We start from the raw sequence: 17,229 nt of genomic DNA on the forward strand, positions 1-17,229 counted from the left end.
TCTCCTAAAAAAAACAGACAAATTTGGCTTAAAAGATCTCAAAACTAAAAAGCTTAAATTAAAACAGCACTGCAGGATGCTGCTTAAATGTGTTAGAGTGAAATCAAACTCCCTCCTTCCTGCTCCTCTAGGGACACAGGATCCCTCCTCTGCATCCCTTTGCAGTCCTTATCAGGAAATTTCTGAATCCCTTCCAGAACAGGATCTTATGTCCCACAATATTTCTTTAACTTTATCTCCCTCACCTGAACCAGATCCTGAAACTGCCCAGCCCCCACTCCTCAATCCCTTTGATACAAGGAGTGGAACCTCTTTTTCTCCTCAGGATACTCAGGATTCAGTCAACCCTTCTAATCTCTGTCCCCTGAGAGAAGCAGCAGACTCTCAGGGAGAGACACTGAGAGCAGAGGTGCCTCTTTCAATGTCAAATCTCTCCCAGACTGAGGAGAAATCTGGCCATTACTCTGAGGAGCCCACCCAGCTTTTTGAGGGGTCCAAGGTCAATGCCCTCCTTGATCTTTCCTGGGGAGATGCTAATATTAAACAATCTGCCCCAGATATATGGAGGAAACTGCAGAAGCCAGTTTTGGGTCCTCAAATTTCTCCACTTCTCTGCTAGAAACAGCTGTGGAAGTCTTTAATGATAGGGACCAGGATTAAAGGGAGACATGGAGACCAGTCCCTGCTTTTGGCTGCTGACATTTCCAGGAACCATAGAGGTTTGTGCGTTAGGTGGAAATTGTCCAAGGAAACTCCCCAGTCCTTGCCCTGAGTGGAATCTGCCTACAGGGAACAAGCCTCCACCCCAATGCCCTGCCCTCTGGCAGGAATTTGGGGCTTGGTCAAGCTCCCCCTCACTCCACCATGACAGCCCAACACCCAACAGCCCAATACCCGGATGTGGCTGGTAAGACCACTGAATTTCTTTTTGCTATTGGGACTTCTCCTTCTTTCTTGCTCTGGCACTCTAGTCTTACTTGCCTTCCTCCCATAGAATGGGGATTGCAGGAGAACTTAAGAATACTTTGGAGACTTTCCCTCTGCCTTGCCAGTTTGGTGACCTGTTATTCCCTCCTATCCTGCTCCTTTACTGGGGCATGATTTAATAGTGAAATTGGGGACCCAATTTTTTCTTCTCAGACCCCCAGATGGTCTTTTTGTGCTGCTCTTAAAGCCCTCCCATATTCCCTCTGAAAACAGATTCCTATGTTTGGGCCATTCCAGCCTTAGGACTAAGAAATGTCTTAAGCACAGACTTTTAGCTAGAGAGTTAAGAGATTTGGAGCCACTTAACTGCAGTCTTATCTTGATCTGTAGTCCGAAAAAGCAACACTAGGCCCTGGGTGATCCCAGACCCATAGCCTATTTCTCAAAGAAACTGGACTCAGTTTCCCTGCAATGGCCCTCCTGGCTTAGAGGGTGGCTGCCGTGACCCTTTTAATTGAAAAAGCCTCAAAACTAATTCTGGGACAGCCATTACAGGTTCTAACCCCCCGCTGGGCTCAGAGCATTTTAGAAGCCAAAGGGCATCTGATGGGGAGCTTATTAGGTATCAGGTTCTCCTGCTAGATACCCTTGACCTGACTCTCCAGGGGTGCCATACTCTCAGTCCTGCCACTTTGCTCCCCAACACCACTCAGTCGGGAGACATCATTCATAATTGTGAGGAAGCTTTAGATCCTGCCTACTCCAGCCCACCTGACTTGGGACATTCCTCTTGACAACCTAGATGGGGAGTGCTTTACAGATGGGTCCAGCTTTCTTGAAAATGGGGGGAAAAAAGGCAGGATATTCTGTGGCGACCCTCAACAGCATTCTGGAGGCTTCTGCCCAGAAAGCTGAACTCATTGACCTAACCAGAGCTGTGGAACTGGGGCAGGGAAGAAGAGGGAACATCTACAGTACTGACTCCAAATATGCCTTTCATATTTTGCACACTCATAAGGCTATATGGAAAGAAAGGGGACTTTTGACAGCAAAGAATTCTCCTATTAAATATGCAGGAGAAATTATGCAGCTACTACAGGCTGTCCATAAACCCAGAGAGGTTTCAGTCCTATTTTGTAAAGGACACCAGAAAGGAGATTCACTTCAAGCTAAGGGGAACGTGTTTGCAGCTAAAGCTCCTGCTCATTCACCCCTGACTATCCTACCTTTAATCTCCCAGATTCCTGATTCCTACACCCCTTCCTATAGCCCACAGGAGCAAGCCCTTGCAGAAGAAAGGAGATACACCCTTTTTCCTTCTGGCTGGTTTAAATCTCCCCTTCTCCTGAAGCCTGGGATTCAGAGAAGGCGCACATACCCAGGGGAGACTGGTTTCAAGTTGCTTTTGGTCTACACCTTTACTAATTGGGTAGAAGCTTTTCCCTGCAGGACTGAGAAGGCTCTGGGCGCTTGCTAAAAGAGATCATACCTCGCCTCAGCCCGCCTAGCTCCTTGCAAAGCGACAAATAGTCCAGCGTTTACTTCTCGGGTATTTCAGAGTACTCCTGTGAGCACTCTGGGGAAAGAAGGGTGAAATTGTCTGTGTCCTTCTTTCTCTCACTATAATCTCCTTCCTAATTCTTTCTCTCTCCAAGGATGAGAACTTTGCTCCTAGCATCCTCTCTCCAGCTTTTCTTGATGTCATTCTATGGTCCCTGCCAGTAGTTAACTCCTTCTTAGCCTTTCAGTGAGGGAGCTCCGGGGGCAGTGGGGGCATTCAGGATTATTGGGTGGGCCTTCAGCATCCTCAGAAGAGCCCACAGAGGGGGCCTGGTGCATTATTTGCATCTCCACCCTGGATGTCACCCCACTTTTAACCTGCTTATGAGATTTGTTTCCCCCAGACTCCTTCAGCCTGAAGATCCTGGGACCCTCCATATCTCCTAGATGCTGCTGCTGCCATCTTCATATCTCACACTTCCCCTCCTGGCCTGAACCTCCACTGAACATAGGGACAAGTCTATGCTCCTTGTCAGTTTGAAGCAGCTACTGAAAATGAGATCTTCATCCCTTTGCCCCAAATGAATTGGGGGGGGAACTGCTTGAGGGGGGAATGATGTAAACTGTGTCCCCTTTAATCTTTGGGGGAGAAGGTGGAAAGAAATCTTTGGGGGAAAGGTGCTCCTGACTCTCAAACCCTCTCAGCCTCTGGGAGGGGCCACACCCATTCAAGATAACAGTCTCATTTGAGTTTGATTTGAATTGAATTGAAAATCAGTCTCTCAGATTCATCCAGAGATTGGCCCCTCGCTTTGGACTAAAGATCAAAGAAGCCCAGATCTCAGAAGGCTAATAAAAGATGACTCTGAAACCCCAATCTTTGCTAAATGCCCTTCTGGACTTAGCCCACTGAGGAAGATATTTTCTTCTCAATGTCAACCCAACTTTGCTAAATTCCTAATCAAGAATTTGCCCACTAAGAAGCGGATTGTCTTCTTAGTATAAATAAACCCATTCTTGACAAACCTTGGGCCTTTATTCATTGGAGTTTGTGTATTCTTTTGCAAAACCTGCACAACCAGCCAAGGGGATCCTATTGCTGTTAAGAGATCTCTTACCCTCAATTCTCGCATCTCATCAAAGGCTTCTAGTGTGTTGGGTGTGTCCTTTGGAGGATATATGGGAAAATGTGAGCAGGAACTGAGGGAGGATGTGAAATCAAGGATCTTTCAAAATATCATATTCAAAGGATGATTCCCTTTTGTTGAGATGGAAGACACTCCAACAATATTAGGGTCCCCAGGTGGTTGTCATGGATACGGCAAAAGAATTCGCAAACTCAATTTATCTCCAAGTTAAGAGTCAAAAATTGCTCTGACCAAGTTACAAGGGAACTTAGCAAAGAACTAGAAGAAAGAAGACAATTTTATAAGAAAGAGAAACAAAGATCAGGTTCAATTGGCTGACATGATAATTTTATGGTTTAGAGGTATAATTGAGGAATGGTAGGGATTATTGAATTCAATAACTTCCTGAAGAGTATTGAATAGAGTCAGAGCAGCTCCCATCATTGAATTCTATGGTTTAATGGCCCAAAGATTGTTCTCTGACAGCCAGCATTATTTGCAGCACTCCCAAGGCTGGGTAGTCTTAGGGTCTCCCAGAAATTGCTCCATTCTCCCTAGGAGCTCCACTTCATCATCTTGATATCTAATAGGGAGTAAAACCAAACTGACAAAACTAGAAATGAAAAGCCTAGTCTGATTAGCAGAAGTCTGCCAGGGTAGAGATTATTTCACAATTTGGGTTTAATAGTTTCCATGTATTTACAATCAGGTTTAATAGTTACCAGCTATAGAAGCTGGTCACAACAAGCAAGTCACAAGGCCCGAGTGTCATTTTTCCTCCTGTATAAAATGATCTTATAATACTTGCTCTACCTGTTTCATGGAGTTGTGGTCAGAGGAATACTTTACAGCCTCTAGGTATGATTCTGATATGAACAGCTATTAATAATGAGTTCCAATAAGTGGATAATTTGAGGAGGGGGTTATTGACTGTCTACCTGGCAGAGGACCAACTTTAAAAGCATTTTCAATGTGTTTCTTTTGTTCAGACACATAAGACATGCTAGAAATAGCATGCTCTTGGTCCTTCCAAGAAACAATTAGCTAAATATTTACACCTGTGTGCATTTTTGCAGATTATTTGAGGACCAACTACATCGGAACCTCTCAGCACAGGTCAGGGATGGAGATGGCAACAAGGGCTGTCATTAGTTGGCAACTTTTAAGACCTACCACCATCTCTTCCTACATATCTAAACTCCATTCACATAAATATCTGCCAGTAAATTCTCAGTCACACCTAGGGAGCAGTTTCTGAATAAACAGATTCTTGGCAGATAATAATCAAACTTTCCAGGATTCATGATTCTAATCTGTTCTCTCAATTTCCTTTCTCTTCCCTATTTGTATTTCCTGATATCTGATCACTTCCTTACTCAGTCTTTTGATTTTCCCTCACAGTAGAGGCACAAAACAGGTTAATAAACATCTCTTGACTGCAACACCTCTTCCCTCAATAAACACACACGTGGGTGTTTTATACTTCCTTTTCCTCTTTGGGTTTTAGGTCCCCCCTGGGGAGGCTGATGGGGGTCTGACACCCTATGAATGATTTTGCATCCTTCTTGACCTGTTTTTGGAGACTGTCTGTGGGTCCTGGATGTCTGGAGGAGTGTTGCCCTGGTGACCAGCTGTATTTCCCTCTTTCCCACAAAAGCTGCCCAGGATCGCTAGATTTTGTCTTTCTTCCTTGGATCAGAGTTGGTGGACCTTGGCTCCAGAATGACAGGAAACTCTCTTTTTAAGTCATGTGGGTGGAATAAGAAGGGAAGCTGCTGAATTTGGTTCAGGAGACGGGACCCGTCTGAAGCTGAGGATGACTAGGAACTATGGAGGACCTTTTGCATTCTCTTTTGCTATGGCCCTTTTTTATCTGCTGCCACTTCTCCCCACAGTTCTCCGGATATTTATCAGTAAATATGCCTGTTAACATTTAGCCCAGTGTTATGAAAAGTCTTGTTACAACAACAAATAGATAAATGCTTGTTAGATGAATTTAAATTTAGCCATTAACTGTTTTATATGTTTGTAGCTATGCCCTTCTGATTCTTGATGACCTGAACACTAACAATTCTAATGCTTTGTGCCATTATGTCCACAGCATTCTACCCACCTATAGTTTCAAACTGACTCATATCAACAATTTAAGCTGAGACACATTACTTATTTTAATGATTAAATAAAAATATTCTCAATAGGAAAAGCCCATTTTCTCCCCTTTTCTATCTTCTACCTTTCCAGATATGTTTATTTTTCTTTTTTTGTCTTTTGGAAGATTTATTTTGCTTTATCTTTAAATTTTATTTTTCTCTTTAGTCATTAATTTATTAATTCATATATTCACTTATTCATCTATTCATTCTTTTATTTGTTCAATTATCTATTGATTTGCTTATTCAATTGCTTATTCATTATTTCTTTAATCTCTTTCATCTCTTTATTAAAGCTTTTTATTTTCAAAACATATGCATGGATAATTTTTCAACCATATTTATTTTTCTGTCTTTTGAGCTCTAATCTTAAAATATCTTCAACATAAGTCCCTAACTCTTCCTTTGATATCTTCCTACCAAAAACTACTACTTCCATTATGATTTGGATATTCCTTCCATTAAAGAGAATATCCACATCCAAATTTGTTAGGAAAATCCAACCAAATACAATGTTAGAACATTCAGAGAGGCAGAGCAATTGATCTGTGGGGGCAGAAGGAGATTGAATATTTTCTAAGATGGGCAAGATAGCTATGTCTATCACCAATAAACAGTAGATACTTAATAAATATTGGTTCATCCATTGATTAATATTACTTACCTGACTTCAATTGGTTGAATTTTCTCCCAAGTCCTATTCCCAAAGTAAAGTATAGGTAGCAACTCTAACAGCATAGGGAGTTGGTTAAGAGAAAGGCCAATCTAAGTGACATTTTGCTTCTAGATGGGTTGTGAGAAAGCTCTGAGAAACTTGGGTTCCCTGAAGCCTTGGGAAGTGATGTTAGAACACTAGGAACAGAAAGAGGAGGTAGAAAGGCACTGAATCCATCAATTTAAGTACCCCCCATATGCTACCTACTAAAGGTGCAAATATGAAAAGTGAGACAATCCCTTCGTTCAAGGAGCCAATAATATTTCTCCCAGTCTTGCAGAGGGCTTTAGTGGGAAGAACTCATTTCACTGTTTTCCTGAGTGCCTGAGCCAACCCTACATATACAGTACCTGCCCAAAGGGGAAGGGGAGAGTGTGGGCTCCAGGATGCGCTTACCTGACACCAAAAAACACCTGGAGGAGAGTGCAGATGCCAGACACAAAGAATATGGTGCTGATGAGATAGCTCTGGGTCAGGGGATCATGCTCCAGGCACAGGGACTTGGACAGGATGAGAGGCACAGCCACAAGCCCCCCCAGGGCTGTGAGATAATGCTGCGGGAGAGAGGAGAGAAGGGCATGAAGATCTAGTGCTGCTTCCTGCCCCGTGGACATAACAGGTACCATCAAAACCAAGGTCCAGTCAGGGGTCCTCAAACTAAGGTCCTCTGGCCAGATGCAGCAGCTGAGGACGTTTATCCCCCTCACCCAGGGCTATGAAGTTTCTTTATTTAAAGGCCCACAAAACAAAGTTTTTGTTTTTACTATAGTCCGGCCTCCAACAGTCTGAGGGACAGTGAACTGGCCCCCTATTTAAAAAGTTTGAGGACCCCTGGCAGTAGGGAGGCTGGAACAAGAGCCACTAGATGGCTCAGGGGTTGGAACCCTGAGAGAAGTCTGCAATACCCAGGTTCAAATTCAGCCGAAGGGAAGGGCAACCGCTCCAGCATCTTTGCTAAGAAAACCCTGTGGACAGAATCACCACTGAACAGCAACGAGGCTAGATCAAGTCAGGGACAGCTGGAACATGGAGATTAACAGCCCAGCCTGTTTTGTCCCTTCACCACATTTCCTGGTGCTGACCACGGTCTGCCTTAATTTTCCTTAATTTAGGAAATGGAGTGATGGGAAAAACGGGTGAGAGAAAGGGGGAACTGACAGCTGACACAGAGGGGCTTATTTTCTCTGGGGATTTCCTCACCTGAGAGCTCTAGCAAAAAGGAGAAGTGAAGGGAGAGAGCTAGGCTCAAATTCAAGCTCAGGCACTTGCTAGTTATGTGACATAAGCAAGTCACATCCCTTTGGTTTACTTTAATTTCCTCAACTGTGAAATGAGGATAAAGTGGAATTTGTCTCCAGAGTTATTGCGAAGATGAAAATAAGAATATTAGCACTGGAGGGGCTTCTCTCCTCCCTTCCTTCTGTCATGTTAAAAAAAATTCTGAAGATCACATTAGAGGAACATAATCTTGAAATTGTTTTCCTGGTGATAGCAAGAGATATCTCACGGAGCTAAAGATCTTCAGCACGCCTTTGCTGATTTGTTGACTTACTGATCAGCCAGGTCTCTGGAAGTGCTCTATGACCATTCTTTCCCTCAGCAAAGCTAATTGGTCCATAGGGGCACTGAGTCCCCAGTCCTAGCCTCATAAGAACTACACAGAAATTAAACCATTCCAGAAAACAGGCTCCGCTATGGCAAACCCTCCTTCCACAATCTGCTTTGTGTCCCATCATCATCATCATCATCATCATCATCATCATCATTATCATCATCATCATCATCATCATATTGAAAAACTTTAAGGTTTGCAAAGTGCTTTCTGTGTTGTCTTGTTTGAATCTCACAACCCTCGGTGGTAAATGCCTTTTTACTGATGAGGAAACTGGGTCACAGTGCCTGATACACAGTAGGAATTTAATAAATGTTTATTGATTAACTTGGTTGACTGAGAGATGAAGTGACTTCCCAGTGCCCGACAGTTAGGAAGTATCTGAGACAGGGTAGGACTTGGGTCTTGCTGACTCCAGGTCTAAGCTCTGGTAGCTGGGCCAACCACAACCCAATCTCCATCTTCCCTCAGCTCTCAGTATCCTCTTAAGTTATCAAGGTCAGAGAAAGGCAAACCAATAGCAATCAGACATTATTTCTGCCACAGCAGGATAAAAGGATGCCTTTGTTTATTGTCCAGGATCAGTACAATATATCATCCCACTGTTGACAAAATTTGTATCTAGATGCTCAGACCAGTTTTGTTTTTAAGATGGTCAAACAAGTCTAAGAAAAATCATTTCAACTGAGGATCGGTTTTTTTCAATATTGATTTTCAGGGTTGGTTGGGGATTTTGGGGCCTGATGTTCTTACCTGAATCCCCAGAAAGATGCAGAGGTACCAGGGTGGGGTGTCTGTTATGCTGTAGGCCAGTTGTTTATGGCTATGACTCTGGGCCTCTCCATTCTGCTTCTTGCCTTGTCCCTTGATGCTGGGACTTGGCAGGATGTCATTCTGTAAGAACCAAGTCACCAACTTTTATTGAGAACCCACCACATCTAGAACCCCTGTTCTAGACCCTGGGAGATACAAAAGAACCAACTCTCTCTGAAGAGAAAACCAGGGTAGATAAGGAATATGCACAAACCAACATAAAATTAAACACAAACTAATGGAGAAGATATAGGATACATACAGGACTAAGTTATAGGAGTATTTCAGATTTGCCAAAGATAGCGTGAATTATGTGCCTAATGTTTGTTCCCTGGCTTTTGTCTCATAAATCAGAGTTTTATAGATGGGGAAACTGAGGCACAAAGATGTTTGGAGGTATGGATTAAGAGGAAAGAGGGAACTCAGGATATATAATATTGATTTTTTTTGTAAACTAGGTCTTCCACTAAAAGACAGTGTTCTGGGAATGACGTAGGGAGTGATGAGGGTTTTTTTTAAATATATATATTTTTTTATTTTTCCAAATGCATGCAAAGATAGTTTTCAACATTCACCTTTGTAAAACCTTGTGTTCCAATTTTTTCTCCATTACTTCTCCCCTCCCTCTCTAAGATAGCAAGCAATCTGATATAGATCAAAAGAGAAAAAAACACAAGAAAGAAAAAAAGCAAGCAAACATACAAGAAAAAAGATGAAGATACTATGCTTTGATCCACATTCAGTTCCCACCTCTGGGTATGGATGGTACTTTCCATCACAAGACTATTGAAACTTCCTTGAATCATTTCATTGTTGAAAAGAGCCAAGTCCATCCCAACTTATCATCACATAGTCTTGTTGCTATATACAATGATCTCTTGGTTCTGCTCACTTCACTTAGCATCAATTTATGGGAATCTTTTCAGGCTTTTCTGAAATCATCCTCCTGATCATTTCTTATACAACAATAATATTCCATTCAATTCATAAGTCATAGCTTATCCAGCCATTCTCCAACTGATGGGCATGGACCATTTTTTAGAATGATATTTTTAAATGCATAAAATAAAATTTAAAAGACCTTATAAAGGAAATCATTTACAGCATGTAAATGCCATAAATGAGCTCATTGAAAACAAAGACAAATCTAGAAATAAAAAGGAATAATACATGTAAATTAGAGTAGTTGTTATTTTGTTATACAAAATTATCATTTTTAGTCATGTCCAACTCTTTATGATGCCATTTGGAGTTTTCTTGGCAAAGATACTGGAGCAGGCGGCCATTTCTTTCTCCAGTTCATTTTACAGATGAGATACTGAAGTAAAAAGGGTTAATGTGACTTGCCCCACATACCACTAGTAAATGCTTGGGGCCAGATTTGAATTCAGGGAGACCAGCCTTCCTGACTCCAGGCCCAGCACCTCATAACTGCCAGTAAATCAAGGCACAGATCACAACTCAGGACTCAAATGACTTAAATTCAATCTGGGAAGGTTCTCATTACAAACAAAATGATGATTTAGGTCATAGGAACATCTGAATCTGACTGACTTGTAGCTTTCCACTAAGGAGTTTCTCTTCCCCGGTAAGCATCACGCATCATCGGTATTAAATACACAGCAGATTTATTATAGACACATAAAGATCAGGGAAGGAACTAGAATCTCCCTTTAGCAAAACAATACTTGTGCCGCTTCTAGGAGTTTCCCTTCCCTCCTTTCTTTCCCCCATATCTTGGGGTTTTCAGACTAAATTACTTCTTAAGGACCAAGCCTTAAACTTCCATCACTCTGCTTCTCATTGCTTGGCCAACACTGGGTCCCAAGCAAGTTCCACTTGGTCATTGGGCTCTGACTGGCTCAGAGTGAAAGTACATAACAATTGTTTCTGTTTGGGCCAGAAAGGTTGAGCATCTTCTCCTCCCAGATTGATTTTTTTCCTTTTTTTGACTCAATAAGAGGCCATTCTCTGCCATATAACTCACCTGGCCTTAATCACTGCCTCAGACTGAGACCCAGTGGAGACCTTAGGCCAAAATGCCAAAGTCTCCCCCTGCATCCAGGGCATGTCCAGTCATCCTGATCTCTATCTCTGTCTCTCTCCTGATCTATCCCTGGCCAGATGGCTCTGCAGGGGGAAGTCAGGCAGGTGACCTTGCACATCCCTCCCTCACTTAATCCAACTCCCCGATGTCATGGCATCCTCTCCCCGATGTCACGTTCTTCTTAGATAAGGAAGGACAAACAACCAGAATAATCTTTCTCCCCATTCCCCAGGTTTACTCATAATTCCAGCAAACTCACTGCACCAATTAGTCCAATCTCTGACTCACTTACTCCTCTCCTGGTTTCCTAGGACTGGATGACTATCAGCTGCCCTTCTCCTTCCTGGGGCTGAGCTTTCCGTCATGCACCTGCTCCCAATGTTGATAATGCCATTATTCAGCTCCTCTGGTCTCTTCACAGAGACTCAAACCCCCAAATCACCCTGGCAACTGCAGGTCCTAGTTTGACCCTGGAACTTAGGGCTCAGCTGACAGCAATCTCAACCCATCCCCATCTCCCATCTCACGCTGGCTCCTTTCATCCTCTACCATCTACCCCCCTCTGAAGTAGGTGATGCAGAAGACAGAACACCGAACCTGAAGTCAAATCCAGACTCAGACACTTACTAACTGTACCTATTAACAAGTTTATTAACCTCAGTCTTTCCTAGTTTCCTCAACTGTGAAATAAATAACAATATCATCTACATCCCAGAGTTTCTGTGAGGGTAAAATGAGATGATATGTGTAAAATGTTTTGCAGACCTTAAAGTACTATATGAATGCTAGTTTTTATTTTACCCATTTATTATTATTATTATGACAATGGCTGTTACTGCTGGTGTTACTACTTCACCATAGTATTCTCAATATTCTGCACATCTCTTAAATATATAAATTATTGAGTTCTTCTATATCATTCTCTTTTAACTTTATTTTCTCCTTTCCTTCATCATTGAAATTCTTTCTCTTTTTATGTTTTCATAATTTCATTCTTGAGAAGTTCCCATCCTTTGAGGCTTGATGAATGCCACAGAATTCTCAACTAGGAGAGCCATCTTTTTTCTCTGAACTGCTTTAAAACTTTCTCTTTCCAAATCTGGGGCACATATTTACCCTGCTTTCCTCTCCCTCTCATATATCCTAATATGGAACAGACCCTTTTTTCTCCCAAAGTTCCCAAGTCCCTAAGAGATTTGCTGATATTGTAGGGGAAAGTCAGACCCCAACAAAGATTGAGCTAGATGGCTTCTGGGGTCCCTTCCAACTTGGAAATCCCTTCTGTTCCCTACATCCCCAGTACCCTTGTTTGTGTCTTTGCTAATGCTGTTCCCTCTGACTGAAGGGTCCTTCCTCTTTCCTTGCTTTATCCCATGTCTGTCTGCCTAAATTCTACACAAGTTCTTCAAGGCCCAACATTGGCCTTGTGTTCTTCACAAGACACAAGACACAAGAACTTGTGTTCTTCAAGGCCAATGTTGGGCCTATTCTCCTCACTCCTAAGTCCAACTATAGGTAATTTCTCTTCCCCCTCTTTAAGCCTGAAGAACTTGATGGTCCTTCTCTTATAGCACTTGTCACATCCTACCTTATATTACGGTTATTTATGTACATATCTTGTGCTTTACAAATATATCATTTAATCCTCATGACATCTCTGGGAGGTTGGTACTAATATTATATCCATTTTACAGAGGAAGAAACTGAGGTAGGCAGATATTAAATGACTTATTCAGGATCACACAGCTAGCAAATATCTCACACCAGATTTGAACTCAACTTTTTCTGCCTCTAAATCCAGCATTCCTTTACTTCACCACCTAGCAGCTACCTCACAGCATTCTTGTAAAGATCAATCAAACATCAAATATCTAATAGAAATACCATTAAATGCTGCAAAGAATGAAACAATTCCTACTCGCAAAGAACTGAACAGAAGAGACTGAATAGAACAGACAACAAAGGATGTATATAGAAAGAAAGGCTTCATGCGGAAGATGATATTTGAGTAAAGTCTTAAAGGAAGAGAGACTGTTTGAATCGGACAGACAACAAGGATATACAGAAAGAAAGCCTTTGTGCAGTACATGGTGTTTGAGCAATGTTTTAAAGGAAGAGACTAGGAGAAGTTAAAAGGGAATGTATATTCCAGGAACTTGAGGATGTCTGTGAAAAGGCATGGAGGTGAGAGAGATAAGGTTCAAGGGAGAAGATGTATGGAAGACAGACTTGCAAACCTTAAACCACTAGGCAAATAGGATTGAGCTGATAATCTGGCTGAACCCCATCGTGTTTCATATAAGCAAAAGAGCAGCTGTAACAAAGTGATTTGTCCATAGTCAGTTTATAAACTGTAAGATCAGGATCTGATTTCAAGTTGATTTGACTTCAAGCTTTTTTACTACAGCATCCTACTGATCTCTTCCACGGCATAAAGCACAGAGCCTTAGAAACAGTTGAAATGTTTAAAACTGCACATGTTTAACCTATGTTGAGTTGCTGCTGTCTTGGGGAAGGGGAGGAAGGGAGAGAAGGAGGAAATTTTGGAAAATGAGGTTTTGCTAAGATGAATATTGAAAACTATCTTTGTATGTATTTGGAAAAATAAAATACTGTTCAAAGAAACAGCTGAATATGCTTTTTTTAAATTAGTTTTTAAAAATGCAGACCTCTCTGGGAGGATTAAGACTTTAAATAATAAACTGAACTCAAGACTCTATTCAAAACCATGAATGAGGCTAATATGTATTCATTCTACTACAGAAAGATTTCTGAAAAGTGATATTAAGGTATGTGTGCATGAGGAAAAAAAACAGTTGCGCTGCTGGAAGAGATGTGAAGTTGGAGCAGAAAAAACTGGAAGGACCCGTCTAGCTGGTCATTCTAATGATCAGCTGAACTCCCCAAAAGTGTTTGCAGTCAGTACCAGCTGCTCCGGTCAGTGCTGGCACATGGAGCGATCAGTCTCCCTCACAGGAATCAGAGTATCAGTTTGTACCTCGGATGGGGCCCCGGCTAGACTTTGAACTTCTTACTCTTGGGAAACATTCCTAATGATTTTGTTTCTTGGCAAAGCGCTGAGGCGGTAGTCAATAAATACAATTGTAGATGGCTTTTTTTTTTCTATAGTTTTAAAGCACTCTGACAAAACAATTGAGAAAAATGACTTCATTGTGTATTCACAACTATATAGGTATCGTTATCCCTTTTTTACAGAAAAGTGAGGATTAAAGAGGTTACAAGGTGACCATAGTTACATACAATTAATGCCACGATCTTCCATTAGGCCACATGACTTTTCATCAATTGATTACAACTATCCAACATGGGGTACATGGAGACTTTGTTCTCCCTTCGGCAAGAATTTCAGATCCTTTGCCACCTGGCCTGTTGTTTAGCTCATTCCCTCTCCCATTTAGTCACCAAAACACACTTTACAGGAAGTGACAGGTTTTAGACAATTAAATCCCATAAGAAAGGAAACAACCAATTCCATCCCTCCATTTTCATTACAGATCACATCCAGAGAAGTGATTTTCTCATTCTAGCATTGGGAAGCTTCCTCCACTCAAAAACTAGGTAATATCAAAAAAGCAGAATGAGAAAGTCTCTTCAGGGAGTCCTTCCTATTTCTTTTTCACCTAAACTTGTCTTCTCTCTCTGTCTCTGTCTTTCTGTCTCTCTCTGTTTCTCTGTCTCTGTGTGTCTGTCTCTCTCTCTGTCTCTGTTTCTCTGTCTCTGTGGGTCTGTCTCTGTCTCTCTATGTCTCTCTCCCCCTGTCTCCCATCTGTGTGTGTATGTGCCCTTTTACTTTCCTTCTCCTTAAGACCCTCTCCACAAGTAATTAACTCACCATAGTATTGGAGTTCTCACAGCAGGGGATGGTGGCCAGCATGGGGACCCAGAATCTCCTTCCCAGCTCCCTTTTAAGAAAAATGGAAATAAGAAATGGGGAAAAGGAGACTTGCTTAGAGAGGGAGAGAAAGAAACAACCCAGTTCCAGAAAATCTGAACCAGAGTTGTTTAGAGATCAAGATATTTCTTCTGGAGCCTAAGTAAGCTCAAGGAAGGTTCCCCTGGAGAGCTGGATGAGAAGAGGACGTTTTGGTTTCTGGTTTTAAAAACTCGCCAGGCTTCCTCTCCCCTGCCCTGCATCGGAGACTGAGAGGGGAGGAGTATTTATGGAGAAGGTGTGGCATTATGGACTTTGCTAGGGCCCAATTCTGGGTGGGCAGTAGGAACTCTGCACGGAGCACTCACCGCATAGCGGTAGCTTCTGAACCAGAAGCCCCCTCCCCCTTTTCTTCAATTTAAGTGATTCAGGCAGCCTTAGTACAAACTATTACAATTCCATATAATTGGAGCTGGCAGTCAGGAAATACATCCCCTGAGTATTTGTGGCTTAAGTGGGATTGTATTCCTTGAGGACAGCTAATGAAGAGGATCTGGTGAAGGAACCTGGGACTGAAAACTTAATACTGAAGTTAGACATGAGCGTAAGGGAACGTGATGGTTGTTATTCTTTGTCCTTCCTTCTTGAGGAGGACCATGATGTCTGGGAGGGGATGCCATGACATGGAGTGGACTGGAGTTAAGTGAGGGAGGCTGGGCAAGGTCACCTGCCTCCCTTTCCTCTCCAAAGACATCTGGGATCAGGGCCAAGATATAGATCAGGACCACGGGAGGTGGTCCTGGATGCAATGGGAGCCGTGACCTTTGTCAGCTAAGGTCTTCAACAGGTTTTGGTTTGACTGGGGCTGCATCCATTCATTCAGTGATTAAGGCTAGGTGAGGTACAATGCTGAACTAGAGAGAAACAACAGAAGAAACAGAAATGTCTAAATTTTCCAAAAAGGGCAGAACAGAATTAGGAAACTGTAGTCTCAATGAGCTTGTTTTTTTTTTTCCTGACAATATTCTAGTTTATAGATGAGATACTAAGGAGAATACTAGAGTACTTTGACCTGCACAATACTTTTCTCTCTAAGACTTGCCCACATTTAATAACTCATTTCTATCCTTCTGGAGAGAAGAATCCAGGCAGTAGTCCAATAGGAGGAGGAGGCCCCCAGGGCTTGCTTCTTCCTTTCTTTTCTTTCTTTCTTTTCTTTTCTTTCTTTCTTTTCTTTTCTTTCCTTTCTTTTCTTTTCTATCTTTCTCTTTCTCTTTTTTAAGTTTGTAGTAGAATCTGGGATTCCTAATTTTTCTTTTTATTATAAATTTAACAAAAATAAACATTAACAAAAAATATGAACTATTAATTCAGTTTTTTAAAGTGCATCTCAGATTTAACACAAAATTGCCCTATTTGTCTGTATGTCTCTTTCCTCTTGCTTCTTTTGTATAATTTTTAATATTTTGTTGATGGTCTCTTCTTTTTCCTCCCTTTTTGGGGCAATAATATTGATATCTATCATCTATTACCCCCACTATGGATTTCTACGTAGTATTTCAAACAGGAAGAAATAAGAACTCTAGGAAGTCTGAGTCATTTGAGCTGTAAAAGAAATATTACAAATTATAATTTGTCTCAAACCAGGTCTAAAACCAGCATTAGGCAATGTGCTTACCTATTCAGATAGGGATTATGTTGCAACCCATTAGTTTGGGTTGGGGAAGAACAGAGGGAACAGAAAGCCTGATTTTACAGCCTCCAAGGAGAGAGGCACAATAGCTATTTTCAGGGTCCAAGTGGGGAGTAGAAAAGATATAGTTGCCAAAAATACCTGTCAAATACTTTCAGAATTCATAAAATGTAGATTTAGAGTTAGAGGACACCTCTAAGCACATCTATTTCAATTCCCTCATTTTGCAGATAAGGAAACTGAGGCCCAGTAAGCTTAAATGATTCGTCCAGAGTCATACACACTGTTAGTAATGGAGATGGATTTTGAACACTGAATTAAGAGTCTAGTCTAACATCCTAATTTTTCATATCTTGCTCTTCTGGAGTCTGTTACCAAAGAGGAACAGTAGTGTTTGTGGTCACAGAAGAATAGAGGACCTGGTCACAGTTCCAGGGCCAAGAAGATTGCTAATATTTGTGACTGCAAGAGACCACTCCTCAGCCACACCACACATGCCTGATCAAACTTGCCGATCCCCAGAACTAGCTCTAAAAACAGCAGCATAAAAAAGTCTAAAGCTTGGGACAGTGACTTCTCATCAGTAGATTCCAAGTTTAAAATAAAGTTCAAAGTCAAAAAATAGGCTAAAAAAATCAGGAAACAGCAAAAAAGAACTGGACCATAGAAAGTTACTTTGGTAGCAAGGAAGACCAAGACACAAACTTAATAAAAACAATAATGTAAAAACAGCTACCTAAAAAGCTAATTGGA

General features: G+C 41.6%; 1 protein-coding gene across 1 annotated transcript in view; it reads right to left on the reverse strand.

Moving 5' to 3' along the window:
- The window catches only part of LOC100924847 (solute carrier family 23 member 1), a 37,185-nt gene extending 22,140 nt beyond the window's left edge, over positions 1–15,045 (reverse strand). The window contains exons 1-3 of the mRNA XM_012551052.3: positions 14,745–15,045; positions 8,785–8,925; positions 6,816–6,973 (exon numbers count right to left, since the gene is read on the reverse strand). Of these exons, the coding sequence (XP_012406506.2) occupies positions 6,816–6,973; positions 8,785–8,925; positions 14,745–14,786 (341 nt within the window). The 5' untranslated portion in view covers positions 14,787–15,045. The remainder of the gene's footprint in view (positions 1–6,815; positions 6,974–8,784; positions 8,926–14,744) is intronic.
- Positions 15,046–17,229: the final 2,184 nt, after the last annotated feature.

The sequence above is a fragment of the Sarcophilus harrisii genome, chromosome 5 (assembly GCF_902635505.1).
Source record: "Sarcophilus harrisii chromosome 5, mSarHar1.11, whole genome shotgun sequence".
Lineage (NCBI taxonomy): Eukaryota > Metazoa > Chordata > Mammalia > Dasyuromorphia > Dasyuridae > Sarcophilus > Sarcophilus harrisii.